Genomic DNA, 17,988 nt, shown 5'->3' on the forward strand with positions numbered 1-17,988 from the left:
CAGTTTTGAACTTCACAATGAGCAGCATGTCGCTCCACATCTCTGGTTCACTGGATGGTCTGTTTGCTTTCACACTGCAAGCAAAGTGCACCAGGGTTCACTTGCAAGTAGCCGGTATTGAAGCGAACCAGAGTTTGCTCATTTAACCTGCTCTGGAGTGCGAATGAGTGCTGATGATACTCAAAACGAACTGTACTGTTGGTGGAAGCAGAACGGCGTGAATGTGCCTCTAACTGCACCGGCTTTTAGCCATCCAGCATGAAGAAGTCATCGGCTGTCAGGGAACTGAACGGGTATTTCTACACTTCAAAGATGAAATCAGGATCTATGTCATCACATAGCTCAACTCTAATTGGACGTCTCACATTCAATTAAATTCAATTCAACTTTATTTATATTGTGTCAAATCACGGCAATGCCATCTCAAGATGCTTTACCGACAGGAAAAAAAAACATAATGAAAGCAAATTCATAATAGCCTATATAAGGAAACCAACAGCCAACTCAATCTCTCATCCTGAGCAAGCACACTGGCGACAGTGGGAAGGAAAAAACTCCCTTTTAACAGAAAGGCAACCTCCTCATCCAACGTTTCTTGGTTTGCTGGAAGTGTGCTGGCATGCTAAAACCTAATCACTGTGCACACGCATAAAACAATGTTGATATGAACATGATACAGTCTGCCACGGAGATGCTACACACTGGAGCTTATGTGGCATGTAACGCAGATTTTTAAATTATTATACATCACTAGCCAAAGTTGGTTCCCTAACACATGGTCATGAGCTGTGGGTCGTGACCGAAAGAAGGAGATCTCGTATGCAGGCGGCTGAAATGAGTGTCCTCTGCAGGGTGGCCGGGCTCTCCCTTAGAGATAGGGTGAGGAGCTCGGTCATCCGGGAGGGGCTCAGAGTAGAGCCACTGCTCCTCCGCATCAAGAGGAACCAGTTGAGGTGGCTCGGGCATCTGGTCAGGATGCCTCCTGAACCTCCCTCTGGGAGGAGACCCCAGGGAAGACCCAGGACACGCTGGAGGGATTACATCTCTCGGCTGGCCTGGGAACGCCTTGGGATCCCCCCCGCAGAGTTGGCAAATGTGGCTGGGGAGAGGGAAGTCTGGGCTTCCCTGCTTAGCCTGCTGCCCCCGCGACCCGACCGGTAAGCGGCAGAAGATGGATGGATGGATGGATGGATGAATGGATGGATGGATGGATGGATGGATGGATGAATGGATGGATGGATGGATGGATGGATGGAATGATGGATAGCCAAAGTTGGTTTTTTTGTTCTTATTCCACATGAATGAAAAGTGATGCTTTAAGTCCACAGGTCACCCACCATCCCCCAACATGTCAGCTTGTTGCTTTGCTTATAGAGATTCACAGTTTAGGTAGGGAGGGCTGGAAACAAACATATGCGCTTTCACAATCCCTCGCAGACTATTTATCAGTGTTGTGTCTCCTCTGTTCCCTGTTGCATGGCAGGCTGTTTGGCAGTAAACAGTGAAATCACAGCCCACTCTTTCTGTCTCTAATAAGAAGGCGGGTTTGAGGGGAATGGGAGCTGACATGTGAACAGAGGAGGGCTGATTGTAATTACAGTGCAGCGAGAGCTTTATAAAGGTGCTGATTATGTTGCCTATTACAAAGTAGCAGGATGGCTCGGCTCCCAGGTCAAAGTGGAGCTGAGGGACAAGCAGCACAGGCTGGTAATATCAGCCTTTATTTCAGCTTGAAACTGGGTCTGTTATTAATGGGAATCCTTCAAACTGCTGTGTGTTTATTACATTTAGCTGATTTTAGCGTTCGGGGTTCAGATGCAAAATGAATCCAGAACAACTCTACTGATGGAAACTTGATTTCTGAATTAAAAAAACAAAAAAACAACACTAAGTAGTGGAATGAACCCCAGAAACATCGGCCGTTGCTGCAGAAGCATACTGCGTGTGTTACACTAAACCCGATGAGTTCTCAGAGAACAGGGTGATGCTTTCTATCTTTTTATTCCACAAATGACACCCTCCTGATCACCTCCTTCTCACATCACACCTCCTACTATGGATTCTCTTTATATCTGGTGCCTGGATATGTGTGTTTTTTTTTTACCTTCTCTACAAGCTTTCCCCTCTCTATGTGCAACAGCAACATGTGTTTCCACATGTCCAGTGGTCTAAACAGCATCTATTCTGCACCCTGAATGCCACAAAGCAAAAAGAAAGCGAGGTCTTTGATGCCTTTTCAGCGGGGAGCCTCCAGACAAGAACACCACATCGTCTCCTGTGAAGCCGGAAACAGCCTGAGTCACATCCAAGCGAGGACAAGCAGAGGAAAAAAAGTAAATAGCTGCTGAGTCCAACACAAGGCCACTTATTTGTGTTTATACCTTGGCGCTACGTATTAGAGAGACAGAAGCTGAAAGGTTACCAGGGAGGGAGGTCTTCTACTTGTTATTTGCATCGACGGAGCCAGCTGAGCACTATTTGAGTTGTTCTGTCCTTATAAATGACTATGCGCCCTACTGTGACTTCATCAGTCTGAGCAGAGATCCCTTTATCTATCCTGTTATTCTTTTAATTCTCAGCAAATTACCCACCCGAACGCTCTCGCCGTTCTCCGGCTGAACCTTCCTCTGTGTGCATCTGCTCTGCCGATGACGCCACGTTTCAGATGAAAGGCGGACTGGGGTTAAACATCAACCACTGATGAGTGGCTGAGGCAGTTTCATCTCTCCCTGTCTGTGTTCACATTTTGTCATTATCTGAAGATGAGCAGGGCTGGCTGTGATCTGCCTCAAATTACTCCCACAGCAAGGCTAATTATGAGCATCACCAGCATTTACACACTCTCTGCAGGAGACGGCATTGGCTGGCTGGAGCGAGCTGCAGCTCCCAGGCGCTCGGGCAAATGGAGGCAAGTGTGAAGTAAAAACAAAGACAACAGAGAGAGGAAGGACAGCGTCCTTTTTGGGTGAAGTAAAGGCGAGTGCTGGTAACTGTCACAGCTGAAGCGGACTGGACTCCACTACATGTAAACAGCAGTAATGACGTTTTAATAGTCTGTTTAACTTATTGTTAAAAAATATCTGGTCAGCCAATCACAGGGCAGCAGCTCAGTGCATTTTGTCATGTAGACACGGTGAAGATCAGTGCCGGAACAAAAATGCATAGGCCCCTGGGCCAGAGTGTTCCAGGGGCCCCGTTCCCCACAACATTGTGAAACTTGTGAATGATTCACAACATTTCTAACATCTCTCAGCCAATGGCACCAATAGCAATACACTATTGGTAGTGGTGTAACTATCTGGCTTTTATGTCCAAACTATTGGTGTTTGCCCTACGTGGGCCCCATGTGGGCTTGGGCCCCTGGGCCTGTGCCCATAACTCCCATTGGATAATCCGGCCTTGGTAAACCTGACTTATTGAAGTACAAACTGAGCATCAAAATGAGGAAGAAAGGTGATAAAATGTTATAAAATGCACCAAAAAGAGTTCCTTGATTGAACTCTTTGGTTTTTGATTTGAAGCGGTTTGTATGGAGGAAACCAGGCATTTATCCCAGGTGTGAAGCACAGTGGTGTCAGTATCATGCTGGGATGATGTGATTGTTTTCAGCTGCAACATTTCAGCTGATGGTGAAAAAGAATGGGACTGAATACTCAGAAGAGACACAGGGTCCACTTTCCAACACAAAAATGACCTGAAACACTCAGCAGGAACAATATGAGCAGCTTGGTCGGTTTGCTTGCAAGTTAATCCTGGTGCGGTTCACCTGCAGTGTGAAAGCAAACAGACCATCCAGCAGGCAAGGAGAGCTTTATGTCAAAGACAGATTCTGGACAGATTCTGGTTTAAAAACTGCATTCATCATTGGTTGTTTCTTACCCCCTCAGTGAGCTGTTAGTGGAACTGCGTTGCGTTGTGCAGAAGGGTTGCTCCTGTTGAGTCAAGTGCAGAGTGAAAGTAAACCAAACCAAAGAAAATGTGAAGATTTTATGAATTACCCGTCAAATGCAACTGAGTCCCTCAGACTGTCCTGCCATGAAGGCGCTGACTTAAACCAAGTATATCTGAACAGACCTGAGAATAGCTGTGTACCACTGTTCTCCGTCCAGCCTGACTGAGCTGGGGAGGATCTACATAGTCAGCGTCATGAAACCTGCAAATCCAGGTTGCATCGTTCCCAAGAAGACGTGAGAAGGTACTGAGTGTAAAAGACATTTTTACAAAGTACCAAGTCACAGCATTTCAATTCATTTCCAACAACTGTGGTTTTCTGTTTGTGCTGTCATTATGAGCAGAAATGGATAAAATGGGTGAAATACAGCTTGCATGTAACATGACTGTATGATGAGTGGAGTCTGGACTCATGGAGCTCTTTTGGCTGAATGTAACTAATTTAAAGGCCCAGTGTGTAACTAATTTGGCTTTTTATTAGCAAAAATCTAAAGTATTGCTTTCATAAATATGTATTTGACGATAGTTTAATCACAATGGCGCCCTGCGATAGACTGGTGATCTGTCCAGGGTGTACTGTGACCATAGACTGTATATAAAGAGATGGACGTAGTCTCCGTGATGTCACCCATAGATTTCTAAAGAGCTAAATTAAAGCTCAGTGGGCGGTTCCTACCATCACCATCTCGGCAGGGGCATGTGTGTCGTCTCGCCCAGAAAATACAAATATGGGCAATATGTGTGGATGATTGACATCGAGCGAACTCCAGGCTTTCTGTAGCTAAAAGCTAGCCGAGCTAACCCCGAGATAACCAGCTAACGGAGGTAAGCGGGCTAAAGCTAAGTCATATTGCTAACCGACTAAAAACCGCGGTTGTTCTCCATTCTTTTTCCTTGAAGAGGGAGATCGGGTACCTGTAAATCAAAAGGACACGCCCCTAAATATGAAGAACTTCGAGATTAAATTACTTTTAAACGGGCGAGTTAGAAAAAAATTCACTCCGCCCCCAGTTGTCATGAAGGTAAACCTGACCTATTAAACCGAAAATGGATTTTTGAACCAGGCTGTAAACATGTTTATTTCTGTCGCGAAGTTGGCCTTTTTAACATGGGAGTCTATGGGGATTTGCTCTGTTTTGGAGCCCCTAGTGGATTAAGGGGGGACTGCAGTTTTATGCACTTCCGCATAGGCTTCACTTTTAACCGCCACAAGTTGCCGCTTGACTCTGACTCTCAACCATCACTACTAAATCTTATCAATATGTCTTTAGTGACAGGATATGTACCACAATCATTTAAAACTGCTGTAATCAAGCCTTTACTTAAAAAGCAATCTCTGGATCCAGAGGTGATAGCAAATTATAGACCTATATCTAACCTCCCGTTTATGTCCAAAATTCTGGAGAAAATAGTTTCAGCTCAGCTACATGCCCACCTGAGCAGAAATAATTTATGCGAGGAGTTTCAGTCAGGATTTAGAGCTCATCATAGCACTGAGACGGCATTGGTGAAAGTTACTAATGACCTTCTTATGGCCTCAGACAAAGGACTTTTATCCGTACTTATCTTGCTTGATCTTAGTGCTGCATATGATACAGTCGATCATAACATTCTGTTACAAAGACTAGAACAGGTGATTGGAATTACAGGTACAGCGTTAAGATGGTTTAAATCATATTTATCTGATAGACTTCAGTTCGTTCATGTAAATGACAAGCCCTCCTCCCAAACTACAGTAAGTCATGGAGTTCCTCAAGGTTCTGTACTTGGACCAATACTCTTCACGCTATATATGCTCCCTTTAGGCAAAATTATTAGACAGCATGGAATAAACTTTCATTGTTATGCAGATGATACTCAACTATACTTATCCTTTAAACCAGATGAAACAAATCAGCCCAATAGGCTACAAAATTGTCTCATAGACATAAAGACTTGGATGTCTAGAAATTTTCTCCTCTTAAACTCAGATAAGACTGAAGTAATTCTCGTTGGATCTGAAAAACTCAGAGCTAAATTTTCCGGTTTTGTAATGAACCTGGATGGCATTACTTTAGCTTCCAGTGCTACAGTGAGAAACCTTGGAGTAATATTTGACCCTGACCTGTCCTTTGGTCCACATATTAAGCAGGTTACTAAAACAGCCTTCTTTCATTTACGTAATATAGCCAAAATTAGGGACATTCTGTCTCAGAGTGATGCAGAAAAACTGGTTCACGCTTTTGTTACTTCGAGACTAGATTACTGTAACTCTCTATTACTGGGCTGTCCTAAATATGCCCTGAAAAGCCTTCAGCTGATCCAGAATTCTGCAGCCAGAGTCCTGACCAGAACCAGCAGGAGAGATCATATTTCTCCAGTTTTAGCCTCTCTTCATTGGCTGCCTGTTGAATCTAGAATAGAATTTAAAATCCTTCTCCTTACATATAAAGCCCTCCACAACCAGGCACCACTATATATCAAAGACCTCATTGTTCCTTATATACCAAGCAGAGTACTTCGTTCGCAGACTGCAGGCTTACTTGTGGTTCCTAGAGTCTCAAAGAGCCGAGCAGGAGGCAGAGCCTTTGGTTATCAGGCCCCTCTCTTATGGAATAAGCTCCCAGTTAGTGTTAGGGAAGCAGACACCCTCCCCACCTTTAAGACTAGGCTGAAGACTTATCTTTTTGATAAGTCCTATAGCTAGGGATGGTTAGCATCCCTTAGTTATGCTGCTATAGGTTTAGACTGCTGAGGGACATTTCCTGATACACTGAGCTTCTTTCTTTTTCTCTTTATCTCTTTCTTTTACCCCCCCCCCCCCCCCCCCCCCCGGGGCCGGGAGTAGCAGTTCCTGTTGTCTGTTGTCTTTCTGTCCTCTTCCCCCCACACAGCAGAGGCAGATGGCTGCCTGTCCTGAGCCGGGTTCTGCCGGAGGTTTCCTTCCTGTTAAAAGGGAGTTTTTTCCTTCCCACTGTTGCCAGTGTGCTTGCTCAGGATGGGAGATTGAGTTGGACTCAACTCAATCTGTTGGTTTCCTGATATAGGCTGTTATGAACTGGCCTTCATTATGTTTTCCCCTCTGTCTGTAAAGCGTCTTGAGATGGCATTGCCGTGATTTGACGCTATATAAATAAAGTTGAATTGAATTGAATCAACCAATGATTGCTGGGATAGGCTCCAGCTTCCCTGCGGCCATTAATCAGACAGGCGGTTAAGAAAATGACAAAATCACAACTGCATCCAAATGAAAGCTTTCTTGTAGCTTAGAATGAGTTATTTAGAAATACATAGGTGGCAGCGAACCCAGGAGAAGGTTGTCATGTTGCATTGACATCTTTGAATGGGGTAGCCAAAACGGGACAAACTTGTTAGCATTGTTGTGTTTCAGCTGTGAATCCCTGTGTGTTGTCGGAGGAGAAAATATCAAAGACAATCATGGATCATCAACTTCAATTGAAATGGAGGAGTATCCTACTCTGGTGGTTAAGGTAGGTCAGGGGTGCAGGAAAAATGACCAAGAAAAGAAATAACCGTGAGAAAAGAAGCGTCTACATGGGTGTAGCGTTTAGCAGATGGAGAAAGTTCATAAGGGATGTCAGAACTGAGGTGGTGGTTGCAGCTTTCTGGTGGACCGGTAATTTCGTTCAGCCTAACAGTGAAGTTTATTTTGCTGTTATGTTAGAATCAGGGCAGGTAGTCCAGCAACTACTCTATTCTCCCGTTTGAGTCGCATCATTTGCTGTTACGTACTTACAGAGATGCTAATCTGTTAGTTAGCCTGCAGTGGAAAAACTATTTTGCAACAGTTTTCAGTACGCTTCACAGAAGTCATACCAGCAGACCACCGTGTGCTTCTTTCAGACATGTTTTCCTAGTTTTTCCTCATGTTTCATCGTTTATATCAGCTGTTGTCCTCTAGTCACATCATGACATTAGCTATTAGCAGCAGCTTGGTAACAAATACATGGCGGGCATGATTGTTATAGCTTATCAGCATCAATAACGAAACAGAATTATGTATCGTTCTGTACCTCATCACCTGACGGGACTCCAACTTCTGCAAGATGTTGACATTTTTTTCATTTATGACTTTCTGCAGCTTCTGTAGAGGTAATAACGTGTTTAAACAGCGAGATGCCAGAGAGCGCTACATGCTTGTTTTCATTCACTTAGCCCGCTAGATGGGCGTAATTCTCACATACTGGAGTTTTTAATATGTTTTAGCCTGAATGTTTGACCCTACATTAACTAACTACTTTGCATACAGATTTTAAGAATCCATCCCTTAGGGAATGCCCAATGCTGCAATCGCAACTATTCACCTAAATGTGACCAATCCTTGTAACGTCTTGCAGTTTTGTCCAATCACTGTAACTTTCATGCAACTTTGCCAAATCACGGTTACCTCATATTCCTACCTCATCAGCATGTCTGATTTTAAACATGCAGATGTTTGAAATCATTATGATTGAGGACAAACCAAAGTTATATTTCTACTAGAGAATGTCTGAAACAGCAAACAAATGAGACAATAAGCTGCTGAAAAATGCTAAAACAATCAGGATTTTCATCCTAATTGATCTTATTAAAATGTACATAATGAATAACATTTAAAATAAATTCCAGCTGCTTTCGCAAGAATTAAATGAAAAAACTTGCAACAAATGACAGAAAAATGCTGTGAAATCCTGAAGATTAAATAATGCTTTTATAGGCTTTATAACATGATAGACTATGATGTTATAATAATAAAAAACAGCAATAATTGATTAAAAAAAAGAAATTTTGTTTATGTATATTAGCAAATTCACAAAAAATGTCATCTTAAGGAACTTTAAAAGGAAATAAAGACAGAGAATCTACTTCTAATATGAAATAGTCCAAATCAATCCGATCCAGTTGAGTCCAGCTGAATGCAAATGAACTGAAAATAATAAAAATCACATTTTTTATTCATTTACCACCAACAAGTTGGTGCTTATCATCTCAGTTTAGCCCATTAGCATGCTAATATGAAGAATATGAGGTTGTAGTGGTGCTGCATGATGGGGGGGAACTGGAAGCATGAATATAAGAAGATCTTTTATGATAAATCTGCCACCATCGTGACGTGGACACAGACGCACGGCAAACAACGGTCGGATTTAGCTTCATAAGAGGCAGCTGTGAAACCTGCCGTCTGATACTCCTACAAGCAGATACTGTGATCACAGTAAGCTGCAGACTGGGGCTTCAGTTCAGCTTCAGAAGTCAGTGCGGAGAAAACTTTTCTCTTGAGCCTGCTTTCCTTCTGCAGAGGCGGGCGGCTTTGAACCAGGAGAGCTAGCCAAACGCAGAGAGGGAAGAGATGGACACGAGGACAGATAAATACAGTGCAAGTGTGTCTCAGACAGAAAGGAGATTAAAGATGACTCTGGGCTCTTTTGTAAAAGAGAAGTCTACAGAATGGAAGTGGGTGTTTGTCGATCTGCGGCTGTTCCTCAATGCGAAGACGTCATTGGCTGTAATAGCTGTTCGTGGTACAGGAACTGGTACTTTCAGATGAAAAGGTTACGAAGGAATGAAACTAAAAGACAGCCTGAGCTGAAAACTAGTGAAAAGATGGAGAAAATATAGGAACAGAAACCAAAAAAATCCAGTTAAGATGATCTGTAGCATAAAAAAACCCACCACATAGTTTGTGCGTTTTGTTTTGAGGTCAGGTTAACCCTTTTCAGCTTCCCTGAAGACCCGGTGGTCTTAGATCAGCGCATGTTGTCTGTTTTCTGGCCAGCAACACAGTCGCTACGGCTGGATGTGTTCACTTCACGGACCACTGCTTTATGAGCCCGAAGCTGGAAGACCCAGACGACAGAGGCTTCAGAATCAGCACTTCCAAATCTGAGACCATGGTCCTCAGTCGGAATAGGGTGGATTATCCTCTCCGGGTCGGGAGTCAGGTCCTGCCTCAAGTCAAGGAGTTTAAATATCTCGGGGTCTTGTTTATGAAGAGGGAAGGATGGAGCGCGAGATCGACAGACGGATCGGTGCGGCGTCTGCAGTGATGCGGACTCTGCGCCGGTCTGTCGTGGTGAAGAAGGAGCTGAGCCAGAAGGCGAAGCTCTCGATTTACCAGTCGATCTACGTTCCTACCCTCACCTATGGTCATGAGCTGTGGGTCGTGACCGAAAGAAGGAGATCTCGTATACAGGCGGCTGAAATGGGTTTCCTCCGCAGGGTGGCCGGGCTCTCCCTTACAGATAGGGTGAGGAGCTCAGTCATCCGGGAGGAGATCAGAGTAGAGCCGCTGCTCCTCCGCATCGAGAGGAACCAGTTGAAGTGGCACGGGCATCTGGTCAGGATGCCTCCTGGACCTCCCTGGTGAGGTGTTCCAGGCACGTCCCTCTGGGAGGAGACCCCGGGGAAGACCCAGGACACGCTGGAGGGATTATATCTCTCGGCTGGCCTGGGAATGCCTCGGGATCCCACCCCGCAGAGTTGGCAAATGTGGCTGGGGAGAGGGAAGTCTGGGCTTCCCTGCTTAGCCTGCTGCCCCCGCGACCCGACCCCGATAAGCGGCAGAAGATGAAGATGATGAAGATGAAGCATTAGTTCACATGGCAATAAGGATGTCATAATTACTGTCAGAGAAATAATCACGATTGTTATAAGCAGTGGTGTAGTCCAGAGTTTACCTACTTCTTTTTCAGTCAGCATTGAGTAAACCCACTGTGATGCTGCTTTTACAGTTACAAACATCCCGACACATGTAGCTACGTCAATCAGCAGCTCAGATAAGGTTAGCCTTAACCAGTTAGACATCAGCTGCGTTAAGTTTAGCCTAAACATAGAAATAATAATATGTATATATGTCTATGGGCCAGTCTCTCACCAGTCTGTGTGCCAGTACTGGTTTAGTCATTCCATAACTCTTCCTCCCTGAAACTGGAGAGCAGAAATGATGTGACATGAACAAATATACTGATGGATTTTTGGGGTAAACTAAATAGAGTTACTTGTCACTTTCTCTGATGAAACAGCATTTTCTTTGCTCCTCTTTCTGGTTTTTTTTATTTTTTTTAAATTTTTTTAAAAAGGGTCAAAAATTGAGAGTATACTCACTTTTTATGGGACCAGTACACCACTGATTGGTTAATTGATTTTACTTCAGTATAAATTTGAGAAACCACATGAACAACCCTTTTCAGTTTTATTTATTTCTCTCTTTTGAAGCAAACATGACAAAGTAAATAAAAACAAACTTCATGATTGCTCCTGAACGCATCTTGTTGTGCTGAAAGTTCAGCCGTACACAGTAGGAAAACATTTCAACCAAAGTTACGCTGGATGAACAATAACCTCATTCAACTTGCAGAACATTTACCTGCAGCTTGTCATACAAAGTAGGTGGTTATCTGACGAGTCGTCCTCCAAAACAACTGGGTTTTATTTTTTATGACCAATCCAATAAGGATGACTTCATTGGTTTGTTTTGAGGGAAAACTTCCTCTGGCATACTTTCCCACTCATAACAAGCCTCTTCTGCAACTCACATGGATAATAAGACAGCAACACAAGCTGTAACATGATGCGTGCTGATCTGCTTCATGTTTCAGATATAATCCTAGAAACCGACGACATCGAGGCATCTTTATGATTAACTAATGGTGGCATTTGATCTTGTGACTGAAAGTGCAGGAGTCAGAGACGAACGTCTGTCTTGTGTTTGCAACAGACGTAGGAAAGGATTTTAGTAAACAGGGTTTCACTGGGTGAAGATGCAGCGGAGGGACCTAACAGCACTAAGTGTTGATACATTTGTTCACTTGGCAACTGAAAATATCCATTTGTTGCTTCAACAACCACTGAGACACACGGCTCACACAAGCAGGCATAGTTTGCATTTACCAGCCTCCACATATGTCATGCATTGTGTGAAGCCATTAGCAGCGTAGCTCTGGGTAACAGCGGCAGAGTGTGTAAGCATCATTACCTTTTGTAATCTATCAGCACCTTCCCAAAGCCAGGTGTTCGTTGATGTTAATGATTTTCTTTTTAACTCTGTATTTGTATGATTAGCTGACCAGGCTAAGTGTGGCTCTGCTGTTAGCAACAGTCCTGCAATCACGCAGACATGTACATGTAAGTCATTACTTTCTGTTCTTTGCTTTTTGCAAACAGCTTCACATTTTGGTGGAAAGTGAGCAGAGGATCTTTGCTGTGAGGCTACTGAAGGAGGAGACAGGTGAAGGAGGAAATCACAGCAGTCCAGAGGCAGAGAGGTGACGGTTTTGACAGGACGCTGCATGTCAGGGTTACATTCCTCTTCCTAGTGGCTAGCTGCGGCCACCACCTGATTTCCATGCTTGTATCAGGTATTGACAACAGGAATATAGAAAATGGTGTTGCGTTAAAGATGGTGGGGCCAAACATTATGAGATAAACAGCAACGCTAATAGGGCGATAATCATCCAAGTCTACCAGTAACCTAAGCTGACGCACCATCCCTCCCATCAGCAGCTGTTCTCCTCATTCAGACAGACGTGATGCTGACTTCCTCTTTAAAAAACTGGAGAGAAACTTAAATGTGTACTGTTACATAAAAGTTGTGTGTGTGTGTGTGTGTGTGTGTGTGTGTGTATGTGTGCGTTTGTAAACAGTTTGTTTACATGTAGAGCTTTCAGGCAGAAAAGGCATTTCTGACTTTTGTATTTCTTTCCTGATGGTGTCCTGCTCAGACAAAACCTCAACTCGAACCAGGAAAACATTTTGTATATTTATTCATAATTATAGAATTATTGCTTTATAATTCATGTAATTACAGGTCTGTAATATTTTACCCGTTGCAGTTTTAATTCACAGTACTTATTAGGCGCGGGAAATCAGATAAAAAAAAAAAATCGTATATTGGGATTTTTTGCTTCACAATTTTAAAATCAATTTTTTTTTTTTTTTTGTTAAATTTTTTTTTCTCCCAATAAATGAAAATAATCCATTAAATTTTGTCATTTGTTTTTTTTTTTTCTTTTCTTATTTTTTACTTCTCTTCTTGGGCATATAACAGCAGAATTATGGTGGGGCTACTGTGTTGCTTTTCTTTTAATTGAAATCAAGAAAAATGACAAGCAAAAAATTTTTGTACATTTTTCTTTGTTTTTTTGTTTTTTTTTTAGTCTACAAAAAACAGCAATATTGAAGAACTGTGAGAATCTCAATTTAAATTTAATCGGCACCCAAAAAAATCAGAATCGAATGGAATTGGGACAAAAGCATATCGTCGCAGCCCTAGTACTTATATTAACTTTATTCTCTGTATTTCTCTGTTTTATCCTTTATATATCAAAACAAACCAACTGTTTACATACAACACCGTACCATATTATACGGTTTAATGTACTATACTGTTGTGTATTACAGGGTATAATATTATACAGTGTTTGAGCCGTGGAGCTCCATAATGATGACCACAGAACACCAAGCCAGGCGTGTCTCAAACAGAACATTGATGGGAGGGGGAGGAGCCAAGACAGGGCGCCACTTTCACATCCGGCTAGCTCCCCAACATCACCTCCCCCAGCTTTAACTCCTCGCAGACAGCCAATCAGATGTTCACATTCTAAAATATGATTGATCCTCATCTACCCTGTGATTAATCACATTAAAGTCTTCATCATTTGATCATATATTTGTAATTATTCGTTTAATTGATCATTTTAAGTCAGTGGTTCCCAGCTTATTTTCCTTCAGGACCCCCTTCATGCACCAACTAAACAGTCATGGACGCCCCCCCGCCCCCCCTGGTTTTATGCTTTCATCAGCGAGAGTCTCCTCATGAATCCTGCCTTCTGGCTGAGACCTGTCCTTCAGTAAAGCCAAAGTTAAATCAGCAACACATAGCTTTACTTTTATTTCTTAAAAAGGGACATGTGTGGACATGAATGACAGCAGCTCTGAATGTTCAGAGCCTCAGGACCCCCTGAGCTCTTTAGGGACCCCATGTTGGGAACCACTGAGTTAATGCATCAGTGTTTCTTTGGCTACATTTAGCTGAAAAAGCTATTTTTCCTTTTTCTCAGTCAGCTGAAGATTAAAGATTTCTGTCTTTGTTTTCCTTACAAAGGAGTGAAGATGATAAAAGTTTCTAAAACTGCTTTCAGTTCCAGGTGAAGGAAAGTTTCCTGATAATCTAAAGCGTCTTTAGAGCTCGGCGACATATCGATGCTGACTATAAAGGATCTTGAATGACATCTCTCCCAGTAGTCATGTGTTGGGAGGAGGCACATCCAGCTCCACTTGCTCTCACCCCGAGGCAAAGATGCAAGTTCTGATGTTCTTAAAATACCAGCGCTGGTTTTTCTGGTCTCGTAAAGGCTGTGTTATGGATACAGTGGCAGCACTGTTAATAAAACAGTTTAACAACCCCTGGTTGGTGCTGCAGTCAGCATACGTGTCATCATGGAGAAGACCCGAGACAACCGCGTGATAGAGACCATTTTACGCCCACCGGGAGCTTTTTGTTGTGTATGTATTCTGTGAAATATGTTGCTTACCTGCACAATCTCCAGCATCTCGGCCTTACTGATGTATCCGTTGCCATCCAGGTCGTACATGCTGAAGGCCCATTTCAGCTTCTGCTCCAGCTTGCCGCGTGACGTCACGCTTAGCGCGATGATAAACTCCCTGAAATCTATCGTCCCGTCACCGTTGGCGTCAAAAGTGCGGAAGACGTGTTCAGCGAACTTGGAAGCGTCTCCGTAGGGGAAGAAGTTGCCGTAGATCTTCTTGAACTCCTCCATAGACAGGTTCCCGCTGGGGCAGTCCCTCAGGAAGCCCTTGTACCACTCCTGGATCTCATGCTCGGTGAAGTCGGTGCTCTCCAGCAGGTCCTGCATCACCTCCGGACGGAGCTTGCTGTTCTGCTTCCCCATGGCGGCCTGTCCTGTCACTCACTTGGCTCACAGCTGGGACACACAAAGAGGAGAGAGTTTGCTTTTAGACTGCGAGAAACGTCCACAAACAGAGACGAAAGGAAAAACTCTGCTGTTATCATCGCTAAAGTCTCTAGAGGTGGCGCAGCGACGAGGTATGGGCTAAAAATGAAAGAGCTCTTATTTTAACTCCATCAGGACTAAAATAACTTCCTTTTACAAACTAGTGGAACTTTCCATGGAAAACAGCCGTGTTTACTCTGCGCACACACAGCGCCATAAGCTTTGCGTGGGCTTTATTACTCTATAAACTTTTTACACAGGCTCTAAACGAAGCTTAGATGAGCAGGAAGGAAAGGGAGGTATGGTAGATGATACGCAAGATGAGCTGCTCGACCAACATCGTTCGGATTCATGATTGTTCAGAAACTATTTCTTTTCACTCTTCCTGGAAATGCCTGCCATTGTTTGTAGTGCAGCTCTTTATGTGTAGGATGAGGCTTTACAGTCACCGTTTGTAGTCCATTTAGATGAGAAATAAAACGTTTAGTCCATTTACTTTTCAGCGTTTGAGCAGGAATAAAGTGGCAATCCATTATTTTCTGACAATAAAAAGCAACGCTGCTCATAAAAGTACCTGTTTGTCCATCGTCCTGTTGAGCGATTGCAGACTTGGAGATGGGGAATTATGAGATTATCTGAATATTAAAGTCATTAAATATCAGCATAAAAACAACTCGATGAGCAGCAAGGTCAGATGTCTGACTTGTTCAGTTTGGTTAATAGTTTTTATGCTGAAGCAGAAGATCAGGGAGAGACACTGTGAGAGGAAAACGGTGTCAGAGTCACAGCGGTGATGCTGTCGGTTTTCTATCTGCGTGGTTTTTTTTTTCTAACACAAACAGGAAGCGCCTGGTCTCAGTGAGATTGCATTCTCATACTGTCAGTGTGCGCGTTTAAGTTAGATGCATGTTTGTATTTGTGTTTGTGCAAGCGGACAACTGCAGCATATGTCCCATATCCGCTGACACACTGGAGCAGTTTAGGTCTGATGTGCGCTGAGCTCTGTGGGATGTGCTCTGCAGCCATGTCGGGGACTTCTGTCAGGAAATGAGTCAGCTTACAGTGAATAAAGCAGCCCTTTTGGAAACCAAGGGAAATGAAAACAACAACAGAATGATTACTTTTCACTTCCTTTTCCTCGTAGGCGACTGTAATCTCCCCCTGAGAGAAACTAGAAAAGAGTCCTGCAGTCTGATCTACTGACACCTTCAACCGGAATGAGCCAATCAGAAAAGAGATGATCTGGACTGAGGGGTTGTGGGGGGGTTAGTTAGGGGTGGGGTGTGTATTTGCATATGTACTAAGGGTTGTAGATTGATTTTGGTCCCCTGGTTGCATTGTCGAGACATTGGGGTGGGTGCACACCCATCCCACAGAGTGGGTCTGGTGGGACTGGTATCTGATCCCCGAGGGCTTGTGCTCCATGACCATTGGGGCTCTGGCTGGGGTGGTTTTCATGGTGAGTGTATGAGGTGGACTGGCTGTGGTTGCTGCTGCTCATCTGGGTCTTGGGGTGCGGTTGCATTTGCATGACTGCACACGTATTTTGCTCTCACACATTTACTCAGAAATTCACCACCTTTGTTTTCCTCCAGCGGCTGCAACATGTTCTCTGTGAGGTTTTGTTGCAGGTGTAGCAGCATGTTTCTGTTGTTGCTTTGTCTCACTTTCTTCTCATTAAATTACCCATTTCTCTGTTTCCCCTCATCATGTCCAGCATAAATATGTAACGTAGTAATAATCAAAGTAAAGAATTAGGGATGCACCAATACAAAGTGTGTGTACTCGTACTTGGTATAAACAGAAGCGTACCGATACCACAACTGATACCACACTAGTCAAGCCAGCGCAGATGTGTTTGATGACACGCTTCAGACATGTTTTAAAAGAAATAAATGCCTTAAATGTTAAAATGTGACATTTTTTGTTACACTAAAACAGTGATCCTCACTGTTAATTCAACAAGAGCCGCATTCAGTACACTAAGAGAAGAGGAGACCCGCCCCCCCCCAAAAAAAAGCATTCCCACGCTACGTATCCTGCTACGTTACTAAATCAGTAACATTCATCTTTTTAATTCAATTTTTTTCAGTTCAGCTTTATTTGTATAGCATCACTTCACAACAATGTTGTCACAGGGTTCTTTACACACACATCATTTCAAACCAATTCATACATATTCTATAATAGAAACCAACTGATTGCATTGAGTCATGACTTGGGTCCAATACCCCATCCTGAGCATACATGAGGCGACAGTGGGAAGGAAAAAAACTCCCTTTTATAACAGGAAGAAAACCTCCGGCAGAAAGGAATGGTTATCCTAAATATTGCAGGGAGTAACGGCATTCTTATGCAACAGTATATGGTGAAAATACAATAATGCCTCCAGAATGTGGGCGTTTCTTTTTCATTATATATACGGAGCTACCGACGGAGCAGCTCTTTGGCGGAGTTCCTGGCAGCTGAAATCAGCCAAAACTGGCAACTCTGACAGGGTCAGTTAGGGCCGTTAGGACAGCAAAGTTTCTGCAGGCAGCCTGCAGCTCTTGTTTATGGAGAGAACTGCAGCGTTGAGGATCATTATGACTCGTTTAGATGCATTTTCAGAAAGCCAGTGGCTGCTTCACAATCCGCAAATCAAGAGTCAGTGAGCCGCATGCGACGAGGAACACGGCACTAAAAGCCAGATCTTTGTTTCCAAACCACACATTTATAGTTGTATTTAGGTAAAATGTGTCAAATCATGATAAAACTTGTTGAAATTTTTAGATCTGTAATGTTATTATATTTATATTGGTGAGGTAAGTTCAGAAAGGATGGGTCATTTATTACAACCTAATAAAATCTTACACAGTTATAACAGCAATAATAACCATAATAATGTTCACATAAACACATTTGGTATCGGCACATTATCAAAGTTTAGGTTTCGGTATCGGATCGGAACTCCCAAACATGGATTGGTGCATCCTTACAAAGAACAGTACTCAAACATCAAGGGAAGCTTTAAATCCACCAAATCTCATTCCCATTATACCCCAGCTTTAAGCACTCCTCGACAGGGAAATAACAACGTGGCAGC

General features: G+C 43.3%; 1 protein-coding gene across 2 annotated transcripts in view; it reads right to left on the reverse strand.

Moving 5' to 3' along the window:
- Positions 1 to 17,988, reverse strand: part of ncalda (neurocalcin delta a) — a 114,864-nt gene that overhangs the window by 9,524 nt on the left and 87,352 nt on the right. For both annotated transcript variants that reach the window (XM_079241224.1, XM_079241225.1), the window contains one exon: positions 14,463 to 14,873. In XM_079241224.1, the coding sequence (XP_079097350.1) occupies positions 14,463 to 14,840 (378 nt within the window). In that variant the 5' untranslated portion in view covers positions 14,841 to 14,873. The remainder of the gene's footprint in view (positions 1 to 14,462; positions 14,874 to 17,988) is intronic.

This window comes from Telmatherina bonti (assembly GCF_933228915.1).
Source record: "Telmatherina bonti genome assembly, chromosome: 5".
Classification (NCBI taxonomy): domain Eukaryota; kingdom Metazoa; phylum Chordata; class Actinopteri; order Atheriniformes; family Telmatherinidae; genus Telmatherina; species Telmatherina bonti.